General features: G+C 41.3%; 1 protein-coding gene across 1 annotated transcript in view; it reads right to left on the bottom strand.

The window, feature by feature from the left end:
- Window positions 1–15,925, bottom strand: part of STK17A (serine/threonine kinase 17a) — a 37,954-nt gene that overhangs the window by 9,726 nt on the left and 12,303 nt on the right. The window contains exon 3 of the mRNA XM_081243844.1: window positions 6,143–6,287. Within this exon, the coding sequence (XP_081099970.1) occupies window positions 6,143–6,287 (145 nt within the window). The remainder of the gene's footprint in view (window positions 1–6,142; window positions 6,288–15,925) is intronic.

The raw sequence follows: 15,925 nt of genomic DNA, 5'->3' as shown, positions 1-15,925 counted from the left end.
AATGATAGTTTGTTTTGAAAACAGATTCATCAAAATAAGACTTTTCTGCCTATAGTGAAACAACCACACTGTGGCTCAGTATCATCTCTAATTTTGTATAAAAACCTGTTTTGTCTTTTTCTTTTAAATCACAGACAGTTTTGGCTACAGTAAAAACTTAAAACTGAATGAAAAACCAAAACAACAAATTGCTGTCACTGTAGAAGTTTCCACTGCAGACACGTGCTCAATGGTTATAAATACCCAAACCAGATAAAACAACCCCCATCCAAGATTGAGAAGCTCAACTGATCAGTGTTAGAATCAATTTCTCTTTTCAATGGCAAAGTAACTACAGAGGTTCTGGTAACATAAACTTCCTTATAAAGCCAACATTCTCTTTTTTACTTAGCTTCTAGCTACTTCTTCAGGAAAAAATCCTATGTAACATCATGATTATGAGGCCCCGGACTTCTCAAGGCAATTTTAGTTGTATTACATGAATGATATACTACAGTACAATCAAACATCATTATTCAGGCAAATTAGATGAGAGGAGTCTGGCTCTGAATAGACATTCATCACTGCACATGTTTTGCCTTTTCCAGTACATCAGAAACACCAAGAGAAATACTGCTAATCACCAGATCTTCTTAAGGTTCATTTGTGATTAACAAGACGTGCTCATTCTGGGAATGTTTTTAAATACCATTTGTTCCCTTAAAGTAGATTAAACATCTTTCCCTTACATTTTGTTTACTCTTTACATTCCATGGGAAATGCTTTCTTTAGTTATTATGCAAAAGCTAGTTGGTTTGTGGTAATGTAGTAAATTCTGTAGTAGTGTGACCAAATTAAAAGGTTACCTTAGTATTTGCAATCAAGGCTTAGTCACAGCATCCATAATCTGCCAAAGTGAGAGACATTAAACCCTTGAAAGAGAGATTGTTAGAAAAAACACACGTCTCATAAAATCGCAGCTTTCTGGAACTTCACAGTTAACGTTTATTATGTCCTCTCGCCCAACTGTGCCCTGGTTTGACCACAGGTACGTTTTTAAAGTAGACCTTACTCCTCTAAATAAAATATAAGACTATAATCTCCATCAGTTTCTGAAAATATCCATCAGTTTCTGAAAATATGTGCTAAAAACAAAGATAAGTACCTTTAAATTTACAGCTTAGTTAGACCTCCTTTCTATGGAATCCAGTTCATGACAGAGGCTGCGGCTCACAATACTTAATTCTATTTAAGATGCATGCATCCCAAGTGGTAAGAGAGAAAAAAACAAGGTCCACAGAGAGGTAATGAGAGTGGAATAAATGGGAAACGTACAAACTGTCCCAAATAGACAACTGGGAGTGGAGGACTGCTCCTAAAACCTTATTTCTCAGCTTCGTGGGGGAATCCTTTTATTTATCTGGGTATCTTCACTTTTTTGCGGTACGCGGGCCTCTCACTTTTGTGGCCCCTCCCGCCGCAGAGCACAGGCTCCGGACGCGCAGGCCCCGCGGCCATGGCTCACGGGCCCAGCCGCTCTGCGGCATGTGGGATCCTCCCGGACCGGGGCACGAACCCGTGTCCCCTGCATCGGCAGGCAGACTCCCAACCATTGCGCCACCAGGGAAGCCCTATTTTCACTTCTGTACATAATCTATTTACCATTTACTGAGCAATCACCATTGATGAGATCATTGTAGACTTGAGGCTAATCTGCTCAATAAGGCTAAAGGTACCATGGACAGCATTTTAAGGAACATTTTATCAGCCCACGAAAGTTCAAGTAAATTGACTTTTTATGCACTAAAACCCAGGTCAGAGTATAGAAATAGGTTAATAATCCTGTCTAAATAAATTTGGGAAACTGTTTAGAAATGTTACCTGTTACCCCTCTTTCAAGTAAAACACTGACGCTTAAACTATCAGTGATCGATTTAATCTCAGACGGGAAAGTTCCAGCTTCTAATGCCTGGTCTGCTCCTCCACTTCCCATTCCACAGATCACAGGGTGGACGGGTTTAATGACTGAATACCTAGCACAGAACCGTTGGAAGATCTGACCAGTACAAGACCATCGGAACACAAACAGCCTTGGATTTTAAGACTGGATTTTTTTGTGCCCCTTTTGGTCAGTCCTCCCCTTGACTGATGTAAAAGCAGGCCAATACGCCCATGACTAGCTCACCAAATTACTGAGATGGTTTTGAGACTTGAGCTTGTCCTGACTCTGGCAGAGGTGCTGTTACTGAGACTCGTCAGTCCTGCCATGATTTACGTGCAAAGGAATGGGCTCTCCCTTAATCACACACACTTCAGTGTCTCCAATTTTCGTAGATGCATAAACACCCCAACATCTGCATCTGGTACTCCTCAAAGAACTTCCCATGTTCAGTTGAAGATACAGGCCCGCCTCGTTTTACTGCACTTTGTTTCACGCATTTCGCAGCTATTTCATTTTTTACGAATTGAAGGTTTGAGGCAGCCCTGCGTCGAGCAAGCCTTGGCCCCGTTTTTCAAACAGCATTTGCTCACTTTGTGTCTCTGTGTCACATTTTGGTAATCCTCACAGTATTTCAGACTTTTTCATTATATTTGTTGTGCTGATCTGTGATCAGTGACCTTGGCACTGGGAAAGACCATGTGACTCGCTTTATTGTGATATTCACTCTACTGTGGTGTCTGGAAGCAAACCCGCCACATCTCCGAGGCCTGCCTGCATCTGGCTGAGAGTCTTCAGCGAATCAGTCTTTTGGCAAACTGACCGTTTGGGGTCTGACCGGACTGAGTAGTGTATTTCCCGTTCTGTCAATTAACCACTTTTCAAAGAGGCAACTATAATAGCTATTCTAACTAACTTCTGTCTCTGGGACAAGAATTGCCCATTTTCACCATAATGGGGAATAAATGGTCTACTGACTCAAAGTTCCCATATATACTGGGGTTATCACTTTTCACAGAATTAAAACGAAAGAAAACACATTTAGCTCTATAGCTTCGTCTTTCAAGCTCTGATAGAGACTGAGAGTCAGCATTATACACAAATCGCCACTGGTCAGACGGTTGTTAAAAGATGCAGGACAGTAGACTCTCTTTGTCCAGACTCACGGGGGACATGGAAGTCAACTTGGAAATGACCTTTTGATAGAAATCATTCCCGTCTGCACTGCTGCCTTTCCCACCCCATCTCCAACCTTTCCCCTCCAGAGTTCACTGAGAAACAAGTCTGACTGCATGTGTGCAGAGTGTGAGGGCAGAAGACAGGCTGAGAACCTTCCAGGCCACCTGGTCCTCTAGCTCTTCTGGGTCTAGGAAACATGGAAAGTCCTGTTTCCAACATCAAAGGCCCATCATCAAAGCCTCTATTAAAGCCGGAAAGAATTCTACACCGAGTGCACTGGGGAGAAAGGATACAATTTATACTGAGTGTATTAGGGAGACAGGGATATAATTTCACTGTGTAAATACACAGTCGAACCTGGTACTCAAAAACTTAAAATTCACCCTTGACTTCTTTCAAGTAACATCAAAGATGAATGACACACGTGTTGGCAACCTGTCTGACTCGCTACCTAATTAGCTCCTTTTCTGAATAATGTCGTAGGTGGAGCTGTCATAATCGAAAGCTCATTTCCTATAGATGCAATATTATTTAAATTGGTGTTCTGTTCCTGGAGGTCGTTTTTACATCATAAAACTAGCAAAACGTCATAGAAATAAATGTATGATTTTACAAAGTTAAGTGTGTAAAAGCAAACATGAGGGAAGGCTTAGCACAGACATTACTTTAGGGACGTTTTCCTCACGGCTGGTACTAACTGAGGCTTCTTAAAGTCTGAATCCACTGAAGTCTGGACTGCAGAGACCATCTCTTCCTGGCAAGTGTTCCCGAACGAAGCATGGTGGCCGTGTCCCGCACCCAGGATCTTTGAATTTCTAATGCATACGATGCACTAAAGGGAAAAAGCAAAGCCCCAGCTCCCTTGCGTATGCTCTGAGGGTTTCACCTAGGTGATCTCCAAGGCCACTGCAGCATCAGCCTGCTGGGACTACTCGTGGGTGCACACATGTCCACACCTGCCTTCAAAAAATGGCACTATCACTCCCATACTCTACTGTGTTGTAACCGCCCACTTTAGACACTATACTAAGAAATCAGTGTCCCGGAGAAAAAAAGGACTGTTAACGAAATATTGGCATCTTTCAGAAAAGAACAAGAAGGTTTCCAAATAATTTCCTTTCCCCTGTATTTTTCTGTAGGAAACTAGCATTTGAAGGAGGACCTATTACCTTTCCATCTAATTTCAAATGGAATTTGATCAAGTTTACTTACGGAGTCACTTCCTGGTTATACACTGCACACTCCTCCTTGAGTGTTCCTTCGTGCAAAAGAGATTAAACACTGCCATGTATACAGCACGGTATGTATACAGCACGGTATGTGTACGGTATGGTACGTGTACAGTATGGTGTGTATAAGGTGTCACAGAGTGTGCCATCCAGCAGCAGCTGTCTGAGTGGCACCTGCATCTGCAGGACTGCCATCACCTGGCCCTGCCCTGAATCTGAAACTTGCTGGGGCCCAGCAATTTGTTCTAACAAGCCTTTCAGGTGACCCTGACCTGGGTCAAAGCTGGAGAGCCACTGCCGAAAGCGTCTCCTTTCTGCTGGAAGCATATGACAGCAGGGGTCAGGGTGGATGGGCAGGTGAGCGAGACGAGGCCGCAGAAGTTCAGGAGAGGAAGGTGGTTTGGGGTCCGGGGGTTCGGCCCTGTCAGGTTACCCTCCTTCCTCACCCCCTCTCCTCCGGCTGACAAGGCTGATAGGGCGCCGGAGTCCCTGGGGTGTGTTCTGTGCTAGAGGACTGTCTCACTTCCACAAAGCCCCACCTGGACTTGATAGGGAAGCAACCATGGGAAAACCAACAGGGGTCTTAGACGCTTTTCTCCTCAGCTGCCTGAAGGAATATGCTCTGAATACCTGCGGTGGACATTTAGTGTTTGTCCCCTGAGCGCCCATTCTCTAGTCTTTGAGAAACGGAACTGGTCTGAGAACCCATCCCTTCCCCACTCTCAGTCCACATCAAAGCTGGGCTGGGAGCAGGGCTTGACCCCTCTAGGTGGGTGCATATGACACCGACGGCACTGGCCTGGCCGTCAAAGCCCTGCACCCTGGACCAGCACACCAATTCCTTCTGGGTGGATCTAAGCTGGTTTGAGTGGGTCTCAGGACTTCGGAACGAGCCAGTGACCTGAGAGCAGCTCTTTCCTGCTGAGTCTCAGGGCAGCTGTGAGGCTAAAAAACGGTTGCATCTAACTCCCCACCATTTTACTGCCATTTGGAGGAGGTAGAGCTGAGAACTGAAGAAAAACCAAGCGCTGGCATATCTGGACGAATGCATAGTGCTGTAACCGCAGCCAGAGTCACCCTGGACTTCTTAGCCAATGAAAGTTCCTCTTTCGATTGCCCTGCTTTCAGCTGGCGTCCGCGTCACCTGAAAGCATGGTGACTGACGCCACCCTTTGTACTTTCTCTCCTCCGTCCTCCCCTTCCTTCTTTGACGACTTCAAATTAAAAATCCACCTGCCTCTGATGGCTTTCATTCCCTAATTCATTTTATTTATTGCTGCCTGCCTAAGTTTCCACAACACTGCTTTTCAAATATTTCTGCTCAAAAATCACCTATCACTCCGTGACATGGGAACCCCGGGAATCTGGCCTTTTCTCAACTTTCAACATCTCCTACGTCATCTTTCAGTTCCAGAGGAACTTTTCCATTTATTCTTGTCCAAACACATCGCAAGTATTCCTAAGTCTTTTGAGTTAACTTTCTCCGATTCTTCTCTACCTATCTAAATCCTAACGTTTTGGAAAGGTCTAGCTCAAGCCCTGTCTCCACCAGGAAGCCTTCACCTACCCCAGCAATACCCTCGAAGCTCCATTTCCGGGGCAGTGTATTACTATTTATCTTTCTATGTATGCACATGTGCATTCTCTCCCTGATAAAACTGGCTAAGGATACAAGTTATGACTCAATTCTTATACCCTTGTTACCTAATAAAACACACAAACCTGACAAATATTGGAGGAAACCACTGTGAGATATCTCGCATCTAGAGTGTCATTCTCCAGCAACCACAAAACTGTAAAGTAATTCAGCTCTTACCTTCAAATCAAGATGAACTACGTCATGAGCGTGTAGAAAGCGAACACCTTCTAAAATCTGCCGCATGAGTCTCTGAACATCTTTTTCCTTAAAGGCTTCTTCTCTGTCTGCAACACACTGGTCAAAGATTTCACCCCCAGCAGCACTAGAGAAGATGAGAAGCACATTTTCAATAGAAAGGAAGAGGACTCATTAAAAATAGCCTTTTTGTTCTTAATATTTAGACACAGTAGGTATCTTTATTTACAGAGACTATAATTTGAATGTGTGTAAACTTTCGTCCATCTACATGCTGAAATCCAATATTTTTTAAGTAAAAATTTAAGCTCAGATTAGCATTTCCAAAGCTAAATAAAAACATCAGCTTCAGAACTTCAAGAACTAAACCTTAGTAGTAAAATATATTAACACACTTTCAAGTAAAAAAATTCTCAAGAATTTTTAGTTACAGAATACATAAAAACATTGTTTTTGTAAAAAATGCAAATAATGCAAATAAAGCAAATGCCCTCCATTGAAGACCCTTCCCCCAGTCCAGAGCTACATTTAGAAGCTCTGTTATCACTCAGGTGTACTCCATCCTTCCAGATTTTAAAAATATATTTAAATGCATACAAAAATATTAGTTTTCTGGATTTTTAAAGACACATAAATGGCAACATTCTAACTGATACTGTTCTATTACTTTTTAAAATTACTTAAACATGCCTTAAGAGTCTTTTCCATGATGGTTTTATATCTATCTCATAATTTTTATCTTTTATTTTATTTATTTATTTATTTGTTTGTTTTTTTGCGGTACGTGGGCCTCTCACTGCTGTGGCCTCTCCCGTTGCGGAGCACAGGCTCCGGACGCCCAGGCTCAGCGGCCATGGCTCACGGGCCTAGCCGCTCCGCGGCATGTGGGATCTTCCCGGACCAGGGCACGAACCTGTGTCCCCTGCATCGGCAAGTGGACTCTCAACCACTGCGCCACCAGGGAAGCCTGGCAGGTGGATTCTTAACCACTGCGCCACTACAGAAGTCCTACCTCAGAATTTTTAATTCCTGCAACCTTGTGAATAGAAAAACCATAGTTTATTTAGCCATTCCCCTTTGAAGGACATTTAGGTTTTTTTTTTCCCCCTAATTATTCATGATTATAAACAATGTTGTGATGAGAAGGCGTATGAAGGTTCCTGTCAGCGCCTGTGTCAGTAGGTAGTCTTCAACGTAGATACTGGGATGAAACTGCTGGTGTGAAAGGAATGTGCTTTTGAAATTTCAGTAGATATGACCTAGGCTCACCAAAAGAGTGGTATGGACTTAAACTTTCTTCCACCCTCTGGCCAAAGCACCTGTTTTTTTTTTTTCCTCTGAATAATTTTGCCAATAAAAGAAACAAATCATTTACAATTTTTCTTTCCCTTCAGCACAAATTCCATATTTTAACAATTTGTTCTTACCATAAATGACAGCTCATGTCCTATCTCAAATTTTCCTTTTTGTGTTAAAAAAAAAAAAAAAGACTGGATTGCTTCCATGAAATTGTTATAAAAATTAATGTGAAATACTCAACTCCAAACAGCCATGCTACTGTCAAACAAAAGCTACTCATTTGTTTCCTTTTCATAAGATAATTTAGTTCTTTCCTTCCAGCCTTCTTTCCTTCCTTTTTTTTTGTTAGGGCAATCTATTTTCCAAATTCTGTCTATAAAAGGAAACAAAAATTTTCACCGAAGTCAGCTAAGAACCTATTTAAGTTTAGCTGAAAAGCTGTAGGTGGTGAGAGTGAAAGAAAATAACTCGCTGGCTGATTCAGATTTTCATTTGGTTAAACCTATACAATTGACAATTATATTTTAATTACAGTATGAGAAAACCATACATGAAAGCATCAAAACAATTTTTATGTAATTAACTGTAAAATGGCCATCACATATTCAGGCAAAGCTAAAGTGATGCATAACTCGTAAGAAAGGAAAGGGTGAGCATTGACAACAAAACCAAGGAGTAAATTAGTGACAGCCTGGCAGTGTTGTACACTGTGAGCAGGCAGCTAGTGAGCATGAGCTGAGCCCACTCGGTCGCAGCAGCTAGAGATGCACCAGGATGCGACGTGCAGTCCACGGAGTCCCCTGCACATGAAGGCTACACTCAGAACTGCCTATTTTCCTCAGTTGAGACAGACAAGTGCATTTTGGTTGCAAAAGTTCGCCAGTCTCAATTTACTGTCCTCTGGGCCTCTCAGCTCAACACTACCACCCACAAAAAAATTCAATAGCAGTCAATTTACATAAATACAAGGATTTCTTCACCTAAAATTTAAGAACAGGGCTTCCCTGGTGGTGCAGTGCTTGAGAGTCTGCCTGCTGATGTAGGGGATGCGGGTTCGTGCCCCGGTCCGGGAAGATCCCACATGCCGCGGAGCAGCTGGGCCCGTGAGCCATGGTTGCTGAGCCTGCGTGTCCGGAGCCTGTGCTCCGCAACGGGAGAGGCCACAGCAGTAAGAGGCCCGCGTAATGCCATAAAAAAAAAAAAATTAAGAACAATTTATTATTAGTCCTTTCCACTATGATGTTTACCGATTCTCGCTTTAACAAAAGGGTTTTCCTCTCTGTTTTTCCAAGAATTTAAGCAGTTCACATAAGCACAAAATGTGAACCGCAAAACTAGTTTTCTAAAAATTTTCAAGGATGTACTTCAAATGCAGGCTATTGTAATAAAAAAAACTGTAAAAGCCAGCCTTGAGCAATCAGTAAGACTTAACATACCCTCTCGGTACAACGTACGACCATCATATCATCTCACCCTACTTACATTTAAGCCTGACCCATTTAACTAACTGTCATATTAACTAATGGAACCGAGTAAAATTTTACTAAGGAACAACTTGAGATGTTAAAGGCATCTGTCAAGTATGGTAACAGAAAACACAAGAATATTAACAACTACTTCGCACAAAGCACCTTCCTTCACACAGAAGTTTGTGTGTGAAGGAAGGTGCTTCATACCTTTGTGTGTGCGCTCGAGCAGCACAGTTTGCTATGTCTCCCTTTCACTACAGCAAGACTTCCACAGCGTTATTACAGTACACTTTACTCCAGCAGTGCTTATTTTCCACAACTTTAAAATGACAAAGAAACAAATTCATTTAACTTTTTACCCAAATATCTTTTACAAAACAATTAACTCAAGGGCTTTTCAAAAAATTTTATACCAAAACGATTTTTACATAAAATATTAAGAACGGTGAATTTCAGTTTTCTAGTTAGTGGTCCTCAGAAAGTTGTAAGTATCTTTGTCAACATTATTCAGAGCCATATAAATGATGTTTAGAAGCTAAGTGTAACTGACTTTCCCTGGCTGCTTGCACCTTAGCTGGATCACAGCTTCCAACCTTAGGCACCAAACACTCCTTTTTCTACCTAAACCAGCATTTCCATTTCTATCCCATGTAGAGGCCCAGTTTGGATCTCTACTCCCTCACTATTCAAATTCAACAAATATCAGTCAAATATGTTAGAGGCCCTGTGCTATGTGCTAGGGCAAGAAAGATAAATTATAAGTTTTAGTTGGGAAGAGAAAGACAAAAGATAATTTTAGGAATATGTATGCATAAATACACATGAGTGTGAAGTTATATATCAAGTGATTTGATAACTTAGTAAATGAGCAATTAATTGGAAGAGAAAAAAAATCTTAGAAAGATGACACTCATTCTGAGCCTTCAGGAATGAACAGGAATCCACTAGATGGAATGGCAGGAGTGCATCCCAGGCAGAGTGGACACATGTATAAGGGCCTGTTGGTGTTGACAAATAACTGGTACACTCACAGAAGGATAAGCAGCTACTTCCCCTTTCACCCAAATGGTACGGAACTTGCCATCTACCCATAAACAATGAGAAAATGAGCCAAGTATATGAACCAACTATTTTCAGACATAAGAACAACAGGCCGTTAGGACCATTATCCCTGAGGTGGAGGCACAAGCAAGCTGAGCCCTGCCCTCTTTCTACTTGGAGGTAATTTACGGCATGTGGTACAGGGCTGGGGAGGATCCCAAGCAGAACAGCAGCCTTGCTAAATTGAGGAGGTAGGAAGGGAGTTTGACAAGGCTAAGGCAGCTGGACTTTGTACAGGCAGAGGACCAGGAGGGTTCTACACAGAGAGAGACCTGCAGACATCTGCTTAGTTGTATCCCAGAGTCTTACACAAGGTACTTATATACACATTCACTGGATAAAACTGTGAGGTCAGGCAAAGAACTACCAGGAAATCATAAGCTGAACAAGCCCTAGCATTCACCAAGGACAGAATAAGATATTTGAATTTTACCCAGTTTGGGTAGAAAAACCATGCCAAGCACCTGGGGCATTCAGCAGATACCCCAGAATGCCATATTTTAGCCTTATTAAAGGCTAAAGTAGCCCTAGACCTGCCCAGTAAGTCTGATCCACCAGTAATTTAACTGCCTGCCAAAACAAACATCACCATTCTTTTAGTGGAAGATCATAAAATCCACCCAGCACTGTGCCATTCTAAATATATGGCATCCTTCCAAAAAATACTAGACATCTGAAAATGCCACCACTTACAACTCACAAGTAACAGGAAAATAAAAACAGACCCAGAGATGATGGAATTGGCAGGTAAGGATTTTAAAACAGGTATTATAAATACACTGAAGGATTTAAAGTAAAATATGAACACAACAAGGAGAGAGATGGAAGGTATGAAAAGAACCACATGGAATTGCTAGAGATGAAAAATACAATATTTACAGTGAAGATTTCACTGGCCAGGCTTTAAGGAAATCAGACACTATAGAAGAATCAGCAAATTTGCAGACGGAAATGGAAGCCATCCATCTAAAGTACAGGGGTGTGGGGCGGAGAATAAATAGGACCCTAGGGACCTGAGCGACAGCGTCAGCTGGTTTACCACACTGTGTTGAGGAGACGAGGAGAGAGAGGTGGGGGCAGGAAAATATCTGTTTAAATAATTGCCGAAAAATCGCCAAATCTGACAAAAACTAAAAGATCCATGTAGCTCAGTAAACCCCAAGCAGGAGGAACAAAGAAAATCAAGGCACATTATACTCAAGTTGCTGAAAACCAGTGTGAAAGAGAAAAATCTTTAAAAAGGCACACATACACGGGTATCAAGAATCAACACAGACTTCTTGTCATCAACAATGCAAGGCAGATGACAATGCAATGGTATCTTTAAGGACTGAGAGAGAAAAAAAGTGTGCCTAGAATGCAGGGTGAGGTTGGAGAAGTACTAGCAGGAGATGAGGTAGAATAGAAGTCAGACAGAAAAGCATGGGACGCAGTCCAAACAACCCGAAAAATCCCAAGTAAGGCAATGATGGCTGGTATATAACGCTAAATATCTCCTTCAGAAGCACTCCCTAGCCTCTCTGGTGGAGTAAAGGTGCACAGTGCACGGCTAAAAGCTTTGGAATCACACACTCCTGGGCTAAATCTTGGCTCTGCTACTTGTGGTGGGATCTTAAGTTGATTATTATTCTGAATTTCTTTTTCTCACATATAAAATCTTGTTCTAAAATTTGTAAATAAAACAATTTCTGTTGCAGGATACAAAATCAATATCCCAAAATCAGTGTGTTTCTTCTATATACTAACAATGAACTATCAGAAAGAGAAAGTAACAAAACAATCCCATTTTCAATAACATCAAAAAGAATAGAATTCTTAGGAATATTTTTAACCAAGAAATGATTTATCCATACATGGAAAACTAAGACACTGGTGAAAAAAACTGAAGAAGACACAAATAAATGGAAAGATATTCTGCTCGTGGCCTGGAAGAATTAATATTATTAAATATCCATACTACCCAAAGTGGTCTACAGATTCAATGCAATTCCTATCAAAATTCCAATGGCATTTTTCACAGAGAAAAAACAATCCTAAAATTTGTATGGAACCACAAAAGACCCCAAATACCCAAAGCAGTCTTGAGGAAGAACAAATCTGGAGGCATCAGCCCAGTTTCAAATATATTACAAAGCTGTAGTATCAAAACAGTATGGTATTGGCATAGAAACAGACATATAGATCAATTGAACAGAACAGAAAGCCCAGAAATAAAATCATGCATATATCATTATTTAACTTATAACAAAGTATAAAGAGAAGTATAAAGTATAAAGAGTATACAACAGGGGAAGAACAGTCTCTTCAATAAATGGTATTTGGAAAACTCGATATTCACATGCAAATGAAGGAAACTGGACCCCTACCTTACACATACACAAAAGCCAACTCAAAATGGATCAAAGACTTGAATGTAAGACCTGAAACCATAAAACTCCTAGAAGAAAACATAGGGGGTAAGTTCCTTGACATCAGTCCTGGCAATGATGTTTTGGATTTGACAACAAAAGCAAAAATAAACAACTGGGACTACATCAAATTAAAAAGCTTCTGCACAGCTGAGGAAATCATCACAAAATAAAAAGGTAACTATGGAATGGGAGAAAATATTTGCAAATCATATATCTGATAAGGGGTTAGTATCCAAAATATATAAAGAACTCATACAACTGAATAGCAAAAGACCAAATACTCCAATTAAAAAAATGGGCAGAGGAACTACATAGACATGTTCACAAAGAAGACATACAAATGGCCAACAGACACATGCAAAGGTCCTCAACATCACTAATCATTGGGGAAACGCAAATCAAAACCACAATGAGCTATCATCACCTCACACCCGTTAGGATGGCTATCATCAAAAAGGCAAGAGACAGTAAGTGTTGGCAAGGATGTGGAAGAAAGGGAACCCTTGTGCACTGCTGATGGGAATGTAAACTGGTGCAGCCACTCTGCAAAACAGTAGGGAGGTTCCTCAAAAAATTAAAAATAGAACTACCATATGATCCAGCAATTCCACTTCTGGGTATGTATCCAAAAGAAATGAAAGCAGGATCTCGAGGAGGTATCTACGCTCCCATGCTCACTGAAGGCTTCTTCACAATAGTTAACATGGAAACAATCTGAGTGTCTGTCAAAACATGAATGGGTAAAGAAGATGTGGTGTATATATATATATATATATATATATATATATATGTGTATAATGGAATATTGTTCAGCCACAAGAAAGAATGACATCCTGCCATTTGCAAAAATGTGGATGGGACTTGAGGGCATCATGCTAAGTGAAATAAGTCACACAGAAAAGGACAAATACTGTATGATATCACTTATAGGTGGAATCTACAAAAGGCAAACTCAAATGGAAATAGAGGTTAGAATGTGGTTACCAGGGACTCGGGGTGGGGAAAAGGAGCTGTTGGTCAGAGTATAAACTTCTAGTTATAAGGCAAGTTCTGGGGATCTAATGTAACTATGATTATTACAGTTAATAATACTGTGTTATATACTTTAAAGTTGCTAAGAGAGTAGATCTTAAATGTTCTCACCACAAAAAAGAAATGGTAATTATGTGACGTGATGCAGGTGTTAGCTAATGCGCTGGTGGTAATCATTTTGCAAGATATAAGTGTACCAAGACGTTGCAGACCTCAAACTTACAGTATGTTCTATGTCAATCACATCTTGTAAAGCTGGAGAAAATTTAAAACTAAAATGTACAAATAATGCATATGAAGCATATAAATGATGTATACAAAGCTGGCAGAGAAGACTTAGCACAGTGCCTGGCACATAGTAAATTCTTAACTACGACTATTACACCTCATCTATGTTCCCACAGCAACTAACAAGAATTCTAGTAAAACACCAAGGCTGTTGCCATCATTTCTATCTCTTTCACTAAACTCTAGCACTTGGAACAAAGGGGTTATGCTATTTTCACTTTCGTATTACCGGCACCTTAGTATCCAGAGCACATGGCAGGTGGAATGAGTAATACAGTAATCATGAACCTGCCTGTTTCCGTAACAACAATCTGTTGACATGGCCGAGAATTCTGATATCTCAATGTCCAAAGTCTAATTCTAAGACTTCCTCTTCAAACAAAAAGTAGAACACAAAAAGTTGCAGCCAAATCATACTGTTTTGTAGTTCTAGAAACATGATCATGGAAGCAACAGAAGCTACCAAAGATTTCTAAGCAAGGGAATAATATTGCCACATCTATGTGTAGGTCACCTATCCAACAGGAGCCTGAGGGATGCCATAGAATTGAAGCCAGAGTGATCAGCTAAGCAGCTACTGTGAAAGACCACGCGAGAGAGGACCCAACACAGAGGAGAAACAGCAAACAATGAAAAAGGGAACAGCAGGGGAGAGGTTCAAGTGGAAGACTTGGTAATTCATTATACACAAGCATTAAATGAGACAAAGCAATCAAGGATAGACCCAAGGTTTCTACTTGAGTGATGAAAGAAACAGGGATACCACTGGAAGTGGGGAACAAAGAAACATGGGCAGCAATGCAGGGGTGAAAACATATTGATCGTGCATCGGTCATGATGTGCAGGTGGATTCAGGGACATGCAGTAGAGCAGCTGGAGCTGAGGGAAAGGTCTAATGCTGGAGATAAAGATTTGGAAATAACCAGCAATAACCAGCATGTAAAAAATAGCTGAAGCCACAAAAATGGATTGTTATCACCAGGGTAAACGTGCAGAATATAAATGTGTGACCAGAGTAACACTAATGAACTGTGGGGAGCACTTATATTTATAAAGTAGATGAAGGGGAAAAGGCTCTAGATTTAAAAAATAAAAGAGGGCCATGAAAGCCAAGGAAGAACATAATTTCAAGAGAGGGAGGTATAATATCAAGTGTTTAAAGAGAGTAAGAAGTACAATGAACACTAAAATGAGGAGATTGATTTTGGCAAACAGGGCTGATGACCTCATGAAAGTTTTAGGAGAGCAGATGGCATTGGACTGAAAAGTGATGGAGTATCGGCACACGAGCAGATGGATAGATCAATGAAGTAGAACAAAATTGACTGGAAGGTGAGGAAAGCTGTAAATTCAGACGACTCCTTTAAAGACCACAGCAGTAAAGGAAAGAGAAGGGCAGGACATTAGTTCAGAAAGAGTCAAAGCTGAAGACCAGGTATTTTAGAAGTGACTGAAATCCTGGAAGACGGAGGGAAAAGAATCACTAGAGGAGAGGGACTCAGAGAGAGGTTAGATAAGTGACTAAAACATAAAACTCAAGTCCTAGAAAAGGAAGAGGATTAAAGAACATATGTCAAAGTTTTAGCCTTCGAGTTAAGGAGTGGAATCTCTTCCTCGGAACAGAAGGCAAGCAGGTGAGAGCAGTTAGAGAGGGATGCTGAGGCTTGTGTCTGATGGCCTTTATTTCCTCCATAAAGGAAGAGAAGCCTCGGTGTCTAACAGGTGGGAAGTGGGTGACACAGTTAAGTGTGGTCAAGGTTTTGATTAGCTCCTGCCCGCCTGCCAGGGATGGTAAAAGAAGGGGATGAGAGATTAGGTAAAGAATTACCCAAGTACACCAAGAGCCCAGCTGAGGATGCAACTCTCACCCTCGTAATAAGCAGACTGAAGACTACGCAAGTACTCCCAAGAACGGGCAGGAGGAGGGACACACAGCTTGCGTCCCATGTTTCAAACGGGCAGAAGGAGTTGCAGAGGGAGAGCAACAGAAAGAAGGAAGTAACGTGAGGCGCTGGTGAGGGACTAGTTGCAGTAACGACCACAGAAGGGAAGGGAATGTAATGGAAGAAAAGGCAGGAGCAGACAGAAGATTGAAGACCTGCGCGGAGGCTGAAGAGCAGGTTTGTGAGGACGGGAGAGGAATGAGGAGATGATGGCTGGAGGGT

This window comes from Mesoplodon bidens, assembly GCF_964165515.1.
Source record: "Mesoplodon bidens genome assembly, chromosome: 9".
NCBI lineage: Eukaryota > Metazoa > Chordata > Mammalia > Artiodactyla > Ziphiidae > Mesoplodon > Mesoplodon bidens.
This window is presented reverse-complemented; position numbering and strand designations above follow the sequence as displayed.